The sequence below is a fragment of the Amia ocellicauda genome, chromosome 19 (genome assembly GCF_036373705.1).
Source record: "Amia ocellicauda isolate fAmiCal2 chromosome 19, fAmiCal2.hap1, whole genome shotgun sequence".
In the NCBI taxonomy this organism is placed as follows: domain Eukaryota; kingdom Metazoa; phylum Chordata; class Actinopteri; order Amiiformes; family Amiidae; genus Amia; species Amia ocellicauda.
Genome location: NC_089868.1, coordinates 17,210,230 through 17,226,587, shown reverse-complemented (window position 1 = coordinate 17,226,587; position 16,358 = coordinate 17,210,230). Strand labels below are relative to the sequence as shown.

General features: G+C 36.4%; 1 protein-coding gene across 2 annotated transcripts in view; it reads left to right on the top strand.

Moving 5' to 3' along the window:
* b4galt2 (UDP-Gal:betaGlcNAc beta 1,4- galactosyltransferase, polypeptide 2) overlaps window positions 1-16,358 on the top strand; it is a 118,668-nt gene that overhangs the window by 91,171 nt on the left and 11,139 nt on the right. For both annotated transcript variants that reach the window (XM_066691808.1, XM_066691807.1), the window contains exons 4-6: window positions 1,991-2,178; window positions 6,830-6,952; window positions 15,853-15,957. In XM_066691808.1, the coding sequence (XP_066547905.1) occupies window positions 1,991-2,178; window positions 6,830-6,952; window positions 15,853-15,957 (416 nt within the window). The remainder of the gene's footprint in view (window positions 1-1,990; window positions 2,179-6,829; window positions 6,953-15,852; window positions 15,958-16,358) is intronic.

Genomic DNA, 16,358 nt, shown 5'->3' with positions numbered 1-16,358 from the left:
TGCACTTGTCCACATAGATTTTCATCTGCCAGGTGTCGGCCCACAATTGAATATTATCTAAGTCCCTTTGAATAGCCTGTGCTGCCGAGATTGTATTGATAAAGGATTGTTTATCAACATTAGTATTATATTTAATTGTGGCATTAAAATACTATGATGCTGAAAAGCAGTTCAGCAGGGATGAGAAAAAATGTGTATTGTTTACCAACATGTATATTGTATTTCATTATGGCACAACAAATTCACTACATCCTGTAATGCAATACCCCCATATTTTTTTGTATTTCATCATATGTATTGGTTTGTATTTTGGCACTAGAAAGCTTCCATACTTTATTACTCAGTGGAACTAATTATTTGTTTAACAAGACAAATCCCTGCAGAGATGAAAGTCACTTTAACTTTGTAACTAACTTTTTTTTGCAGTAGATTGTCATCTTAAATATCTTGCTAGTATTTTATTATAAACATAAACTTTTTTTGATCATTAAAGAAGTATTGTTACATTACTCTTGGAAATGCTTGAAGGTTCAGAGCCCTTGTCTTATTAAAGCAATAAAAATGAATTCAATAATGTTTAATGAGCAACTCAGCCGCAGAAAATAAGGCAATTTTGCTCTAGTGATATATTGTCTTATCACTCCTTCAGATAAAACTGCATAATGATGCTGCTAACATCCTCCCTTCTCCTGGCTGTGGGAAAATGAGAATACATATAAACATTGATTGAAAATACTGAAAGCAATATGAGAGTTTTGAATAGAAATATAATGTAACCCTGTGTTGTAGACTGTATAATTAATTCTTAATTTCACACTTAAAAACAAATAGCCTATGTTTAATAATGAAACAAAAAATTACAATGTCTTTATGGCTATGTGAGCACAGGCATAATTACGTTTTTTTAAACTATTGCAGTGTGTGAACTTCACTCATAATGTCTGGTTATAAAAAAATGCAGACAGAAAGGGAGCAAAATGTACTTAATTGTAATAAATACCCATGACATGGTATTAGGATTTCTTTGCACACGTTAAGTACATTTAATTGATCTGTAAAGTATTAGTTGTTTCTATGTGTCAATGTATGTTAATTTAAATAATTAATTGATTGGTTAAGTCAGGACTACAATATTTAAAGTTCATTATTTGCTATTTCCATTTAATTTCCAAATTAGCTCTGGTCGGAGATTTAAAATGTATTTCAGACAGCAGCTGAGAAATCTGAAGGTTAAAAAATGTGTTTTTGCTGCACACTTCAGAACAGCTTGATAAATGCCCTTATAGCAAAGCTAGGCAAATGTCAAGATATACCTACAGCACAAAACCAAATTACTTTTTTTTCTTTTTACTTAGCTGTGGATTATTACAAAATGTATTGAAATGTGAGATCACTGCATGGAGTATTTCAGTTTCTTCTGTTGTTAGTGTACATTTTGCATTTGAGTGTAATTTCTAATTCTTTGTCTACAAATTGGAATGGACTTTGGGCAAATTCTTAGTCCTTTGTTAACTATACAAATGTAATGTAATCCTGCTTTTAATCTGTTTTATTGTAATCGCTTGTACTGTATTTATTTTCTCTATTTTATATTGTATGCTTTGTTATACTTTGCATGTATCCTTAGTACCATGTAACCTTTTTTACAGTGCCATTACAGAAAATATTTAGTCAGAAGTATTGTACAAGAATTTTATTTTTACATCTTCAAAATTATCTTTAAAAAAAGAATCTGAAAAGTTTGTGAAAGTGCACTACTGTCAGGAAAATTAAGATGAGTGGTACCATTTAACGCGAACAGCTGCATTTTAAATGCTTGGTTACTAGCTTTCACTAAATTATATCAATCTTTTTGATGTATTTTTTAATAGAACAAAAGGTGGAAAAAAATCACCATCAATCATCTCATATTTGATTTTGGTGAGATGTTGGAATGCAGTCACAGGTTTTGCTGTGTGTTTAACTCCAAAACTGCTCTCTTTGCCCCTAGCTGGGAGAAGACACTTTCAACAGAGCCAAGTTGCTCAATATTGGCTACACAGAGGCCATGAAGGATGCCGAGTATGACTGCTTCATATTCAGTGACGTGGATCTGATCCCCATGGATGACAGAAACCTTTATCACTGCTACGACCAGCCACGCCACTTCGCCATCGCCATGGATAAGTTTGGGTTCAGGTAAAGTAATTTTTCCTATTTTTTTCATTTAAAATGCTCATCCAATTAAAAACTTGTGATTGAACCAAATCACGGCAGAATCCCAAACAGGCCAATAAGACATACTGAAGATATGAATATGATAATGCAATGGTTACTTAACCATGTCAGAAATACTTCAGCATTTTTTGGTGTGTTTTATTATACCTGGAACACTGAGCAGTAGACAAATAAAAAATGGCCCTATACCTTTTTCGGGTTTCCATGATTAGAGTGTACTCTGTTCAAGTAGAGTTATTCTTCACCTGCTGTCATGTAATTGACGGGTAAAGGCTGGCGTTGATATGCAAATTAGACGTTACATAGTTGTCTGCGGTTTTGTCCGACAGGTTAGGAAAATGCGGTTTCCGTGCGAAAAACAGCAGGTTCACATAAAGGGGGAAAAAAGAGAATTAAAACCAGCTTCAGCATTAAATCAAACGGAGCTGTTTCATTTGGTATTGAAACATCTCACTTGTTCTTCATGGGTAACTTTAGAGTACCACTAAAAATGTGGGTGTTGTGATACAACTGTAGCACAATGCTGTTCATGGAGCTTCTCAGGTTGTTTAAACAGACTAAGCTATACAGCTCTCCGCACCAGTTCACTGCCTATATGTGAAATTAGACCTGGATTTATGTCTTTTTTTTCCAGTGCAGTTCAATCACAGTAAGTAGATTCTCAATACCATATTCCATCCACTCTTTAAAGAAACTAGCTTTTTGAAAAACATATTGAGTTCCTTACAACCTCAAGTTAATTGCAGCTTGACGAGATGAAGGCTTGTGCTTCAATATAAATGGCCAGCACTCTTACAACAGTGTATGTATCTATCTTCTGACAAGTTTAAGATACCTTGAGGTCTCTCTTCATGCGTCTCATTTTCTTCGTATATTTGCTTTTTTTCATGTCAGTTGAAGGGGTGAATAAAATCTTGACAGACTGTCTGTTTCCTGTCTCTTTTTACCAGATTGAGGTTAATAACACCTATTGCTTTTTGGGTATTTCTTTTGATGAATGTATTCAACATGTTATCTGTTGCCTCCCTTCTATTTTCCAGCAAGATAATTGGTTTTAAATAGATAAGGTGAAATGTTTTCTGTATGAGCCCAGTGAACTCAAATCTATGCCCTAGACTAGCTGTGCCAAGCTGCCCTCCCAGAGGGTAGTACGGCCTTCAGCTGTTTGTTTTATCTTAAGCATCTCAATTTACTTAAAAGATCTACTGAATTTCAGAAGTTACATTGCACATAAATATATGTGTGCTTGATTGATATACTTTGCTCAAGATAACAAATGCAGCCTTCAATAAATTGACAAACCTCCCCTCGACCACAGGATAATTCCTCTGAGAGAAATTAGATTGTGGTTGCATGGCTAATGTGTTCAAGTTTATAATTTCTTTGTCACCTGTTAACATTTAGGGTTCTTCCAACTTCGTATTCAGAAATATATGTACAGAGAATGATCTATTTAAACAAATATGTTGACAATATTGCTTTAAGTTAATTAATATAGAAAATGTGTGTGTGTGTGAATTAATTTGAATGGAACTCTTGTTTATCAAGACAAACATGACCTCAGAGTCTAAGAAAGACTTTCTGCAAAGTACAAATCTAGCAAAACTGCTTCTTCTAAATCAGGCTTAATAAATTGGTTTAAAGTACTCTTAGCATTTAGATGTTAAAATTATACCTGCAAAAAGAGTTGTATCCCTAATTAACCTCATAACTTTTAACTTTTGTTAAATTACATCATCTTAGAAATGAATTTGCATTGTAGTGTCTTAAAACCTGGATTTATGCTAATTTAAGTATCATTATAGAATATGATCGAAAGCCTTAGTCATGTATTTCATTCATAGTCATAACTGAAAAACATTCAATAGTGAACATTGCTTTCTGCAGTGTCTGGTCTATTGAAGTACTGATTGCCCCAATCCATTCATACAGAGAGAAAAAAATGTCTCTGCACGGCCTTTACTTAAGCATAATGCTGCAATTTTTTAAACTAACTTAATAAGAGAAAAATGTGTATCTGTTGGCAATTTTCTAAGACAAACTTGCAGCTGTTAACCAGGATTATATTATTATTAATACCATTGCTCATCCTGTCTCAAGTTACAACACAGGATACCAGCTGTAAATAAAAAGTATGACTTTTACTAATATCGTGAGATAATTGTATTAGCCCAACACCATCATCATATACGCTGTTTTCATTGGATGAGGAATGTGCCAGCGTTCATGCAATTTTGTTGATGTTATTAAAACAGAATGCAGCTCCCGAGGAAAATTCAGTCCACCGCTTCTCAAAGGCTTTGCAGTTGCCTGGATCATTGGTTTGATTTTAGGGCCTCAGTCACTAACCTGCAGTGAAAGACTGGAATTACTGTGCGAGTTGAGGAGCAGTACTGCGCACACTAATTCTTTTCTGCCTTATTCACTAAGTAATATACATAATTAACAAGGGCATAATAATTCACTTACTTGTTGCGCAGTATAGTAGAGTAGAGTACGTTCACGGTACATAAGGTAAATGTCACTCCAGACAGTATCTAGGCACAGGTGTATACACTGTATATATTGTGCACTGTGCATATAGTGTATTACTGGTATATTAGTGGTACATTATGTAATAACAGGGTAGTAACAGGTCACTTTGCCTGTTGTTTTAGCCAAAACTTTATAATTATTATTATTTAAATTTGTTATTGACTGTGCTGATGAAGGACTTTTTTTCTAGCAAAGCAAGCATTTCTTTCATCCTGTTTAGTCTAACACCTCATAACTTTGTTTTTCAGCTGGTTCCTGCACAGCATTTGAAGTAGTACTTTTCTGCCTCTGCTTGAATAATTGATATGCCATCTGGCACGAAATCTTTGTTTCAAACTTATAACAGGAAAAGATTTGTTATACAAATTGCCTGAATATATACTATGTGAAAATAGTACTTTAAATGTTTATACATTCAGTATCAAATATGAATTTGAGATTAATTAAATAAAATAAGATGCATAAATCTGCTTGAACACTTTTTGTAAAAACCTTTGCTACGTTGTTTATGGGAATGTGGGAACATTAAATGTATTGAAAATTGTACTGCTCCCAATGCAGTTTTTATGAAAAGTGCAGTATTGTTAGATGGTTGATTGTTTATCTGTTTGTTGCTGTCTTTTTAATATTCAGCTACGGTGTTCTGTATTGTTGAGTAGATGCATGCTTGCACAGAATCACCTGAAGCAGGTTTTTGGTATCTGCCCATGACACAAGATAGCAACTGAAAGCAATGCAGAACTGCTCTCGTTCCAATACCTTTTCACTGCAGTGTGAGTAGAGGCCAGTGGAGACTTTTAAACCCTGCGTCTGTGCTGAAGAACAGCTTCAAAGCCCTGTGTCTATTCTTTATCATTTTCTGCTCGACCTGGCCAAAGGCAAGGAAGTGGAGCTTTGTGCAGTGTCGCCTGACACTGGGGGAAATAACAGGAAAAAGGCATCAAACATTGAATCAAGCTTAATTCCACCTTCAGGGGAGTGTGTGGGACTTCAGTTCCTCTCTGTTCATGCAGGACCAGTTTTTCACTGAGGAAACTTGACAGGCTTGTTGGCCCACATTTGCCTTATTCCAAGGAGACTTTTGCCTTTTATATGCAAGACATTCACATTTTGAAAGCTGCTTCATCTATTCATCCACTTTGTGTTCCTGCTGCATTGGCAATCTTTGAATGTATGCAGTGTTGCAGAACTTTCTTCATGGATTCTCTATGTAAAATATTTTAAAATATTTAAAAAAGTAAAATAAATGGTAAACATTGTGGATTTTAAGATTGTTGGAAAGGACATGCAGCTATCTCATACCACAAGTTTTAAAATTCAGACATGCCTATAAATATATAAAAATTACTTATTACCTCGTTATTTAGAGGTCAAGAAATCTAGAAGAATTATGAACACTGGTTGTATGGTTGTGTAATAATTCTGAATAATTATATTAAATTAATGTGATTGTGATTAAGTGCTATAATAAAGTGTGAAGCTTAAATAACGTTTAGGTGCTTACCCTAGTCATATACTGCCCGGGAACGAAAACATGCACTGAATGGCAATTCCAAAGAAACAAAATGTAGTGAAATATGTGCTAGTGGAGTGAGTATCTTATGTAAAATCCTACCATTCAGTTATTACTGATCAGGAAATGGTATTCAATTGAGTATTTTATTAATTTCCTATCATTATGCATGTATTTTTTTAGACGTGGTTTAGTATTACTTAGTTTAGTTTACTTAAAACAACTTAATTAACCACTGAAGAATGCCTTCAGTTTTATGTTAAATAAAAAATTGATGTAGAATAGGGAGCCGAGTGATGTGTAATTGTCTTAAGATCTTTCACTGTAGTTTTCTTTTTCAAGTGCTATACAATGGGCTTGGGTTTTAATAATACATATGGATATATTTGCAGCAGAATACGTCAGTACACTGCTAGAAAAAGGTGTTTGTGTTTGGGAGGTATATTTTGGCACTGCTGTCGTGTTATAGACATAGTACAATACATAATACATATGCATAAACTGAATTAAATCCCCAGATTAAGGATTCTAGAGGCACTTACATGTTGTTTCATTCATTTGCAGATTGCCTTATGCTGGTTATTTCGGAGGTGTATCAGGGCTGAGCAAAATCCAGTTTCTGAAAATCAACGGCTTTCCTAATGAGTACTGGGGCTGGGGAGGCGAGGATGATGACATTTATAACAGGTAAGTAAAGTCCGGTGTCACTGACTAACACAGTTAATAGGATGTTTAGAGAGCTGTGGGACATATAATCCTTGATAAGGGAGTGAAAATCATGTTATGTCATTATGTTCATGCCAAGACATAAAGTATTTTATCCTTTTGTTTGTAGTGGGATATATTTAATTAGGGGATCGGATTTTCAGATTTAACCCAATTTATCCCCAAGCACTATTTTCGGAATTCAGGTTTAAACCCCAAAACTCCTCGAATCTTAGAAAGCTGTCTGAATACTCACATGCACACTTGTTGGTGATTCAAATGCAAAGACTTGACACTGTAAACAGAATTAGTTTTGCTGTTAAAAATGTCTGCTTCTGACAGTAATTTTTTTGCAGTGTTGCAGTAATATAACTAGGGTTTTTATTTTCAGGTTTTAGCTGATACAATCAGATTTATACATGCCAAAATGGTGTAAGGTCAGCATTTGGGTTAGACCTTAAAACTTCCAGATGATGTAGAAAAGTTTAGGATTATGGTATTCATTGCTTTATAGAAAACCATTGAAAGCAGGCAAGTAAAGACAGATGTCAGTGACAGACTGAGGCAAATATTCAAATTTAGCCTGCAGTTTGGAAAGGGGTTCCAAGTCGATACATTTTAGCTAGGGAAATTGCTGTTTTGTAATTGCCAGATATGCTGGTATCTAGTTCCTGTAACAGAGGTTTGAGGGCTTCAGACAGTCATTTCAAAATAACCAGTTACACAAAATTTATATTATTGTTTTTTTTGTTTGGAGGATAATAAATAGCTCTTTCGCATTTTCTTGCATCTTGGTGTTGTGTGCTAAATCCTGACTAAAAGTATTTCCATTTCAAACTCAGGAGCCAATTACATGGTAATGCAATAAAACCATGTATAAATCAAGGGGGTTTTGAGACAACAGTGCAGCACAGAGGCTCACATTTCTCCGTTTGAGTGTTTATAGTTGTTCTGATGGAATTTGGGGCTCTCAGAGGACATCTGCGTTATTTGATAAAAACAGATCTCTTCCTGCTCCTGTATAACAGCACCTGTTCTGACTCACGCAAGTACGATTAGGAGAATGACATAAAACCCTTTACAACATCAGGGCTTTAATAGGTTCTATCTGTCAAGAATACCGAGATTTCCCAGGAGCGATTCCCTTTACCACACTAATAGTTTTTTTTTTCTTTTTTTTCTGTTGCTGTTATTGTGCTGTTGTTGTTTTGCTTTCACTAGACTTCATACGACAGCCTAAAAATATAACGGGGAACAGACTCATTGAGCAGCAGCAACTCATCGTGCTTTAGAAAGTGGTTCTGGTCAGTGAGCCAAATTGAGTGAATGTAATGCATCAGAGTGCTCTGTAGTCCAGCACTCAGAAGGACACATCTAAACCCTTTCTTTCGAATCTTTTTCAATCCATTATACTTGTCTACACTGCGTTGAACGTGATTCTCTGTCCCTGGTCCTGAAGAGCGATCATCCTGCAGGCTCTAAGGGTAGCTGTCAATGGTTAATAAATAGACACCTGCAAGAAACATTTTGATTGGTACTAATTAAGCATTTAATTGGTCCAATTAAGTAATTTGGAGCTCAGCAGGAATCAAACCCACACAATCCTGTGACTCTTCAGGAACAGGGCTGTTCTGGTGTGATGGATGGAAGGCTTCACAAGCTGTATATGGACACTGTCCTATATTTCACCATGCTGTTATCACGTATGAAAGTACACAATAGGCTAGATAAACAACATATATAATATAGGGGTGGGGATGGAGTTTTAAATCCCTGTCACTCCCATATACTCACCTGTCTGCCAGCGTGGTGAGTAATGGCACTTTGTGGCAAACCCTCGTTCAGTAGTTGATTAATGAGGGTTATGCAATAGATGGTTGGTTGAATATATATAATTTGTATATATAGTCTTTTCTTGTCTTTTGAAGCCAGCAGGTAATAGCAAATTAACAACGATGACACATTCTGAGATTGCAGAGCTTAAAGAAATCCCCACTCGTCTGCGTCTGTGGGTGTCGCATGAAAACCCGCAAGGGAGAAACTGTTGTCTCCGGGACTGAGTATCCAGCAGACATTGTACAGTGCGCCTGAAAAAAATCCTTCATAATAATAACCCTGTCTTTTGTGAAAAATGCAATATCTGCAGGGCGATTTATCCTTGAAAAGGCTTAATTGAATGAGCAGCTTTTTCCCCCCTCTTTTGGACGCTGAGCCTGAGGCTGGGTGGAAGGTCTTTTCTGTACAAAATTATCAAGTGAATAAACTCGAGACAGAAATAGCTGTAAAAGTAAGAGGGAGGGGGTTGCTGGAAGTCACACAGTGGATAATAATCAGAGACAGACGACTGTGATTATCCCTGCATATTTAAACAATAACATATAAAACAATAACTCAACATTGTACTTGATAGACTTTTCACTCAAGTCTGTAGGACAAAAAAAATCTTGTTGTGGACAGAGAACTTTATCATTATCATACAGAGAAGTGACGTTTCTTTTCTTTTGAATGGGTTATTGCCTATCTGTAGGACTACCTTTGCAGTGAAATGTTGGCTTCATATCCTGACAGCAGCAAACAACAATGTACAACAATCTCATTTCGCACAAGCCTCAGTGAGCAATTGGGCAGACATTTTCCAGAGGGCCACTTGTAGGACAGGACAGGGAGAACAACAAGACACATGCTGCTAATAGTTCAAAAGCAGCAGCAGAAACATCCCTGGAATCGAACATGACATTGTTTAAAAATGAAAGTAACACATTGTGGACTTCTGCCCATAGATGCGCTTTGAGAACACAACACCGGAATAGAAATAATCAGAAATCTTGACTGACCTTTAGTCATTTCTCTCCTACACATTGGTCCTCTCTTTAGCTTCGGTGGGTCTGAGCTCTGTCGGACACTTTATCACCTTCTTCACTTCCATGTCACACTGGCTTTGTAGACATTTCTCTTCTCAGCCATGCTGCTGCTCTTATCTCCGGACAACATTTGTCAGGGCTTAACTTCAAGAGTACTGGTGTGTGTAAAATACACATTTTTTTTTTTTCCCCTTCCTTAACTTTAAAAGCAGCACTGGATTGTCAGAGTTGTTGATTGTTGCAGTCCTCATCTTTAACCCTTTAAAACTGGAACTGCGTCGTTCACTCAGCTTATCTCCCAAGCTTTGGATTCCTCCATGTCCACTCACAGATTTCCCAAACTCTTATTAATCTGTGTAAAAATGCAGCTGCAGAAATAGACATTCAGATGTGCAGTATTCAGGTTTATCCACGTTATTATTTTTATTATTGACATCAGCTTTAGTGTAAAGGAAACAATGATCAGGCCTAGACCTCCCTACTTCCCTAATTGTAATTTGTCCACATGTAAAAATGTTGTGCTCTATATTATAAATTGCAGGAAATTGCATGTTAAAATCCAAACGCCTCAAAGACTGGGATCTTGAAAGGAAATCGCATAGGATCAGCAGTCAGAAACTGTTCAATCTGACAGGACCAGTCTGTGTTTCATTTTTTACTTTTTGTATTCTGGACTCTTGAATAGACTTTAAAATTAACTTATTCCAGTTCATGCTGTGCTTAATTCTTCTATTTCACAGGTCGCTGGCAGCTCTGATGCAATTGCATGTGTCTGGAGCAGGGCACTCTTTGGAGAAATGCCATAATGATGAAATAAAAGAGGCATAATAGGGCTAATATCAATTGGAATATAATTGTATATAAGAGTACACTTCAGAGAAAGATGCATGAATTGGAAATTAATATAAGTAGGAATGATGCAGAAAAACTGATGTTCTCTTTCAAACGCAGACAATTTCTCCTTCTTATGGAGAAAAAGCAGTGTAATGAAATCTCGGTGATGAGTGATGCAGGCTGCTGTTGACCTTTTTGATGGCACTTCTGTATGTTTTTCCCAGAGGACCTTGAGTAATACACTTCCTATTGCCAAAGGCAATGTAAATGTGGAATTACAGTTTTCTTCCCATGAAAATCATTTTTTATAGTCAAATTGTAAACAAGAACATATGTGACGGGCTTTAGCATTCTTGAGAGCTTTCTATTGTGTTATAACCCAGGTCAAAGTAAAACAGTTATAGTTCCTAATAATTAAATACAAAATAATGTTATACAACAAAACATTTTCAAGTTAGCATAACACACAGAGCAGAAATATTCCTTACATGAGCTTGTTTTTAAGGCATTTGTGTCTAGCTCACAACTGAGGTGACGTAGACGATGAGAACAATCTCTAGCATTTAAAATGACAAAATTATTTGTCAGTCTTTTTTACTCAAGCCTGAGGAACCAACAAAGTATCTCCTCTGTGAAAATGACAGTGACTGGTGTGACATAGGCAATATTAAGGAATTTATTTTAAAAAATCGAATCAAACTACTACTGGTTGACTATTAGTCAAACATATACAATCTTTACCATTTTTGTGTAGGCTCAATAAGTTATCATTGATAATTAAGTAGTCAATTGAACTAAATGTATCACCAAAGTGAGAGAGAAATACTTTTAATTTGCTGATTCACCTTAAATAGAATAAAACAGAGAAATGTTCCTCTTGGCTAGACTTAATTGTGAGTTTATCTGGATGTGCCACTGAATCATTTTGGCATTATATATTGTAAAAACTTTGCTTTGTTGGTCATTATTCAAAAATGGGTACAAGTCTAAGGCACACAAGCCAGAAAATCGCTTCAGTCATAAGCTAGAAATTTTATGACTGCAATGTATTCAATTTAGTCACTTGAGTGTGCTGAAACAAGGCTGCATGAAAATGCTAAAAGGAAGAAGACGACTTAATTAGTTGACGAGTGTTCAAAACAGTTTCTAACTGTCATTCGTGTTCACAACCATTTTTAATCCTGGCACTGCGTGAAGTGCCGGGGGGGAGGGGAGGCAGAGAATATCACTTAGACTGCATCACACACTGATTGCTTTCAATACAATCTATTTAGGTGTTAATGAAGGGGCACCACAAATAAATAAGCATGTCTGAGACCTCTTTCAACAGGCATGTCCTGCTTCATAACTGGGACAGTAAACTCATAAATTTTTGCCTGCATGTTAATTTTATGTTGTCTTTCAAAACTGGTGTCAACAGTAAGCAGAATGGTCCCTATTTTTAACAAAACTGTTGTACTGCCCTTGTGTCCATTTCCTGACCTATTATTTTGCCAAGATAAAACCGAAACTACATAAGAGCAGAATTACAGCACACTTTCCTAGTTTGCTTAAACTAAAGCAAGTTTGACACCATCAAATTCTTAAAGAAATAAATTAACACATTAAAAAACAGGTCTCTCACAGTCTGTTACACAATTTACAGGTCTTAAAATAAGCCTTTCATGTCACTGCACTTTGCACCTACATTTTACATTTAAAGAGAGAACTGCTAAGCATATCAAGGTAAGAAAAGTCATAATTTGTAGAAAATTCTAAGTTAGTTTTATGGTTATATCCATTGAATCCATTATATCATAGACCATCATCATTGTGTTCATCAGTCATAAGGATTATTTGCTGACCTTGGTTTTTCTCAGATGTTTCATATTCTTGTCAGAAAAGTCAGCTGTAGTCACTGCGAAATGAACACAAGTGGGCTCAGGGTTTATGTTTCAGGAAATATTGTATTGCACTGTGAATGTTATTTCTAATTTTGAGCCAATGTCAAAGAGGAATTTGTTTAGAAAGGCCTTTATGGTGGGCCATCTGTGTATTTTTTGTTATTTATTTTTCCAACATTAGCATATGGAAACAAGGCTCTTATGTGCAGCACAATGTGAGGCAATGGGCTGAATGTGCATAATTTGAGGCAATGAGTGTTAGAGATTGATAAACTATTAAGTTTGGTTTTCATGTGCCGCGGAGCAAGGGGTTCAATTGCTTTAATTTATCAGAGGTATCACTTCAGTAATCAGGAGTTTGGCCCTCACCGGAGGATTAATACTGCACTTTTCTGTTAGTGTAGCCACAGACATTTAATAAAACTGTTTGATACAATAGTCACGTTCAGGAGGCCCATTTCAAGATTCTTCTGTTTTTAAAAATAATAAACTCCCAATTTCAATTTACAATGCAATGCAAGACAATAATCTGTTTCTCTGCTTTACTTTGCCTACTTTGATATGAAAATTAAAGGCCAAGGGTATATCAAATTGAGTGTGCAGAAAGTAAATTGTCAAAACCATACATTTTGAAATTCTACTGGTACCCACCAACCTTGTTCCTTTAATGACGACATCTAACAAAAAGCAGCACAGTCTGTGGATTGCTTATGGAAAAATATGGGCTTGGCAATGTTTTGTAGTAGAAACACAAGCAATCCTGATTCTGTTATGTCACAAACTCCATCACCAAGACTGCAAAACACACAAAAAATAGATTAATGACTACACTGGAAAAGTCATTATGGACAAGTTTGTATCTGTTTTCAACTTGGGGTGAAAAAAAAAATGAAAAAGTTTATGCCAGATGGCTGGATTATCAAATGTAATTTATCATTAGATGAGTGTGTAATGCTCCGTGTGAGCTTTGAAAATGAGAGTAAGATTTTTGAATAACTTACAATCTGCAGGGATAATACTGATAATACAGAAGGACATCACTTTTTTGGCTGGTCTGCCGAAACAGCTTGTTTTGTGCATTAATGGCTAAAGTCAGTATTTTGCTGTGGTGTTGCTGTGCTGCCTTCATAAGCAGGAACAGTGCATGCATTATTATTTTTTAATATTGTCTAAACACTACCAAAATACAGGGATCAATTTGAGAATGGGCTCTGTAGCCTAACTGCAAAATTGTGAATGAATTTCAGGTTATGATCTAAGCAGGCAATAATGCATGTAAACAGGGAATTATAGTAATCCAGTCTTGATGTCATGAAAGGATTAATGTCTCCACACCATCATGGGACGACAGTGGTCTTAAAACACCGCGCACCCCCCTGTTACCAGTAAAGACTTTTACTACCTTATACTGTTGCCTTCTGCCATCGGCATTTTTTTTAATCCAGTGTAATTCTTTACAAAATGTATCTTCATATTCTGGGTCATCCATCAACAGAAGGATTACTGCTAAAGCTGAAGCCCATCTTTCTGAATTATTAAAATATATATATATATTGTTTGGTCCATCTCATTTCTGGGATTGTGACTGGTTCTGTAAAGCTCATGGCAAGCAATATTTCTTTCACGGGCTTAAATAACAATAGTGATTGAAAGAGAATTCTGGGAAATCGTGTCCAAGCTCAAGAAATGTCATGTTTATAACTTGTTTCTGAAGAAAGTATTACAGTACTCTCCATTGTAGACTGGCCTAATAATCTGCAGGATGCATCCAACCTATATGCATTAAAAACATTGCAGAACAGGGAGCTAGGATCAGCTTCCAACTCATGGAGGCAATGTGGGAGAATAAGCAGTCAGGAAAGGGAAGGGTGCAAGGAAGTGGTGTATCAGCAAGGACACAGAGAGTCCTTTAAGGATCTTATAAAAATGTATTAAAATTAAAAATACCGTTGGACTGGATGTCTGTTTCCTCATTTCTGTCACATCAATAAGATGTTAATGAGGCAAAACCATGATTTAATTGTATGCCTGTCAACAAGCTCTCAGAGAGGAACCATGGAGTATATTTTGAAGGTCTGCTGGAAGGCACATCAGTTTAACCACTTATCTCTTGTGAGCTGCAGCCCACTAAACAAGGGTGTGCACGCGTCTTGATGCAATCAGGGCTAATCACGGGTAGAGACCAAACATTTATTTTCTGTTCTGCCCACTTGTGCAGGGCTCTGCCACATGAAGTTGAAATATTGAAGAGATTTGTTGTTTAATGTTTCATGAAGCATTGCTTTGTTGTGGGTACTGGGCTGTTGCTGTAATTCTTCACGCAACCGTTTCGCCTGATTACAATTTATTTCTTCCACGACAGTTCAATCTGTGATTTTGTATTTATCCAACTGAAAAAAGGCGTAGTTCAGAGGAGTCGCGGGTATTCACATTTACAGAACTAATTTCCGTAAATGTGACACTCAAACTAGCGGCACTTGTCTTCTAAATTGCACAGAGCACGGTTGATTTTATAAATGATGGCACAGGGCAGGTGGGGCTCAGGGCCAGGGAGGTACTCTGGCAGAAAATCCAACTGATGAACACAAGGCACAGGCACATCACTAATCTCCTGCGCGCGCTCCTTCAACAAACCTGAGGTATAGCTCTGAAATTCGGCCTCAGAAGATCAGTTCTTTAATAATGGAAGTTTAAATATTTAATTTGAGAGATTAGAAATTCAATTCAAAAAACACAGTTCACCCCAAGAGTAACACTGGGTGTTATCTTTAAATATACCACAAATCTCCCAATAATACTAAATCTGGTGTTAAAACACAAGCCTTTGCGACATGTAATTTCATTCCCTTAGCTGGAACGATTCGATACAATTACAATATAACAAGATAACTCCCCCCCTTTGTCGTCCACTGTACCATATTAGTGAACACAATGTAGATGATTCTTAACGTCTCTTCATTTTCTTTCCACATATAATCTCTCCTATATGTTTTAAAAATAGGAAAAGTAATAAAACATAATCCACAGATCTAAACCATGTACTATACTGTGATTGAGGGCTTAAGTAGTTAACAATGAAATTCTGCTTAAGCGGTAAAGTTACAGTGGTCTGTACTGCTTGCAAGTACCACTTCAAATTCCTGCTTCTAACAAACTTTTAAATAAATACTGCTATTAAGCAGTTTATCAATTTCTTCTAGTTCTAACTAGCTTCACAGACATCGACACTACTGTTCTACGGTTTTAATGGCAGGTTGTATCCCAGTGATCCGATGTTGATACCCTCTTGTCATTGTCTGTGAAGGATTACCCTCAACGGGATGAAGGTCTCTCGGCCAGATGTGCGGATCGGCCGGTACAGGATGATCAAACACGAGCGAGACAAGCACAACGAGCCCAACCCCCAGAGGTGAGTGACCCCGCCTCCCGCTTACCCCCTCACCACAACATATGCTACGGTTATGATTTTCCCAGATTTCTGGTGCTATGTACTGTACGATCGGGCATTGCAGGGGCCGCACGTGTGGTTTTGCTCACTGTTAAAGTTCCTGAGACTCATGGTGCATTGAAATCTTCGATAAAGATGATTTAACAACTGTTCAAGAAGTTCACCCTTAGCACGAGGTTTGGTTTAATGTGTGATTTATTATTTTGTTTTAAATTAGTTTATTGCCAGGGACAATATCAGAGCTGTTTATTCTGATCCAAAGAAATGTTTAGAAGTTTTGTCTATTTTTTTAATTCCATCCATATGTCTCACTAATATGATTTGCATTGCATGTTGAAAAGATAATTTTCGTATAAGCAAAG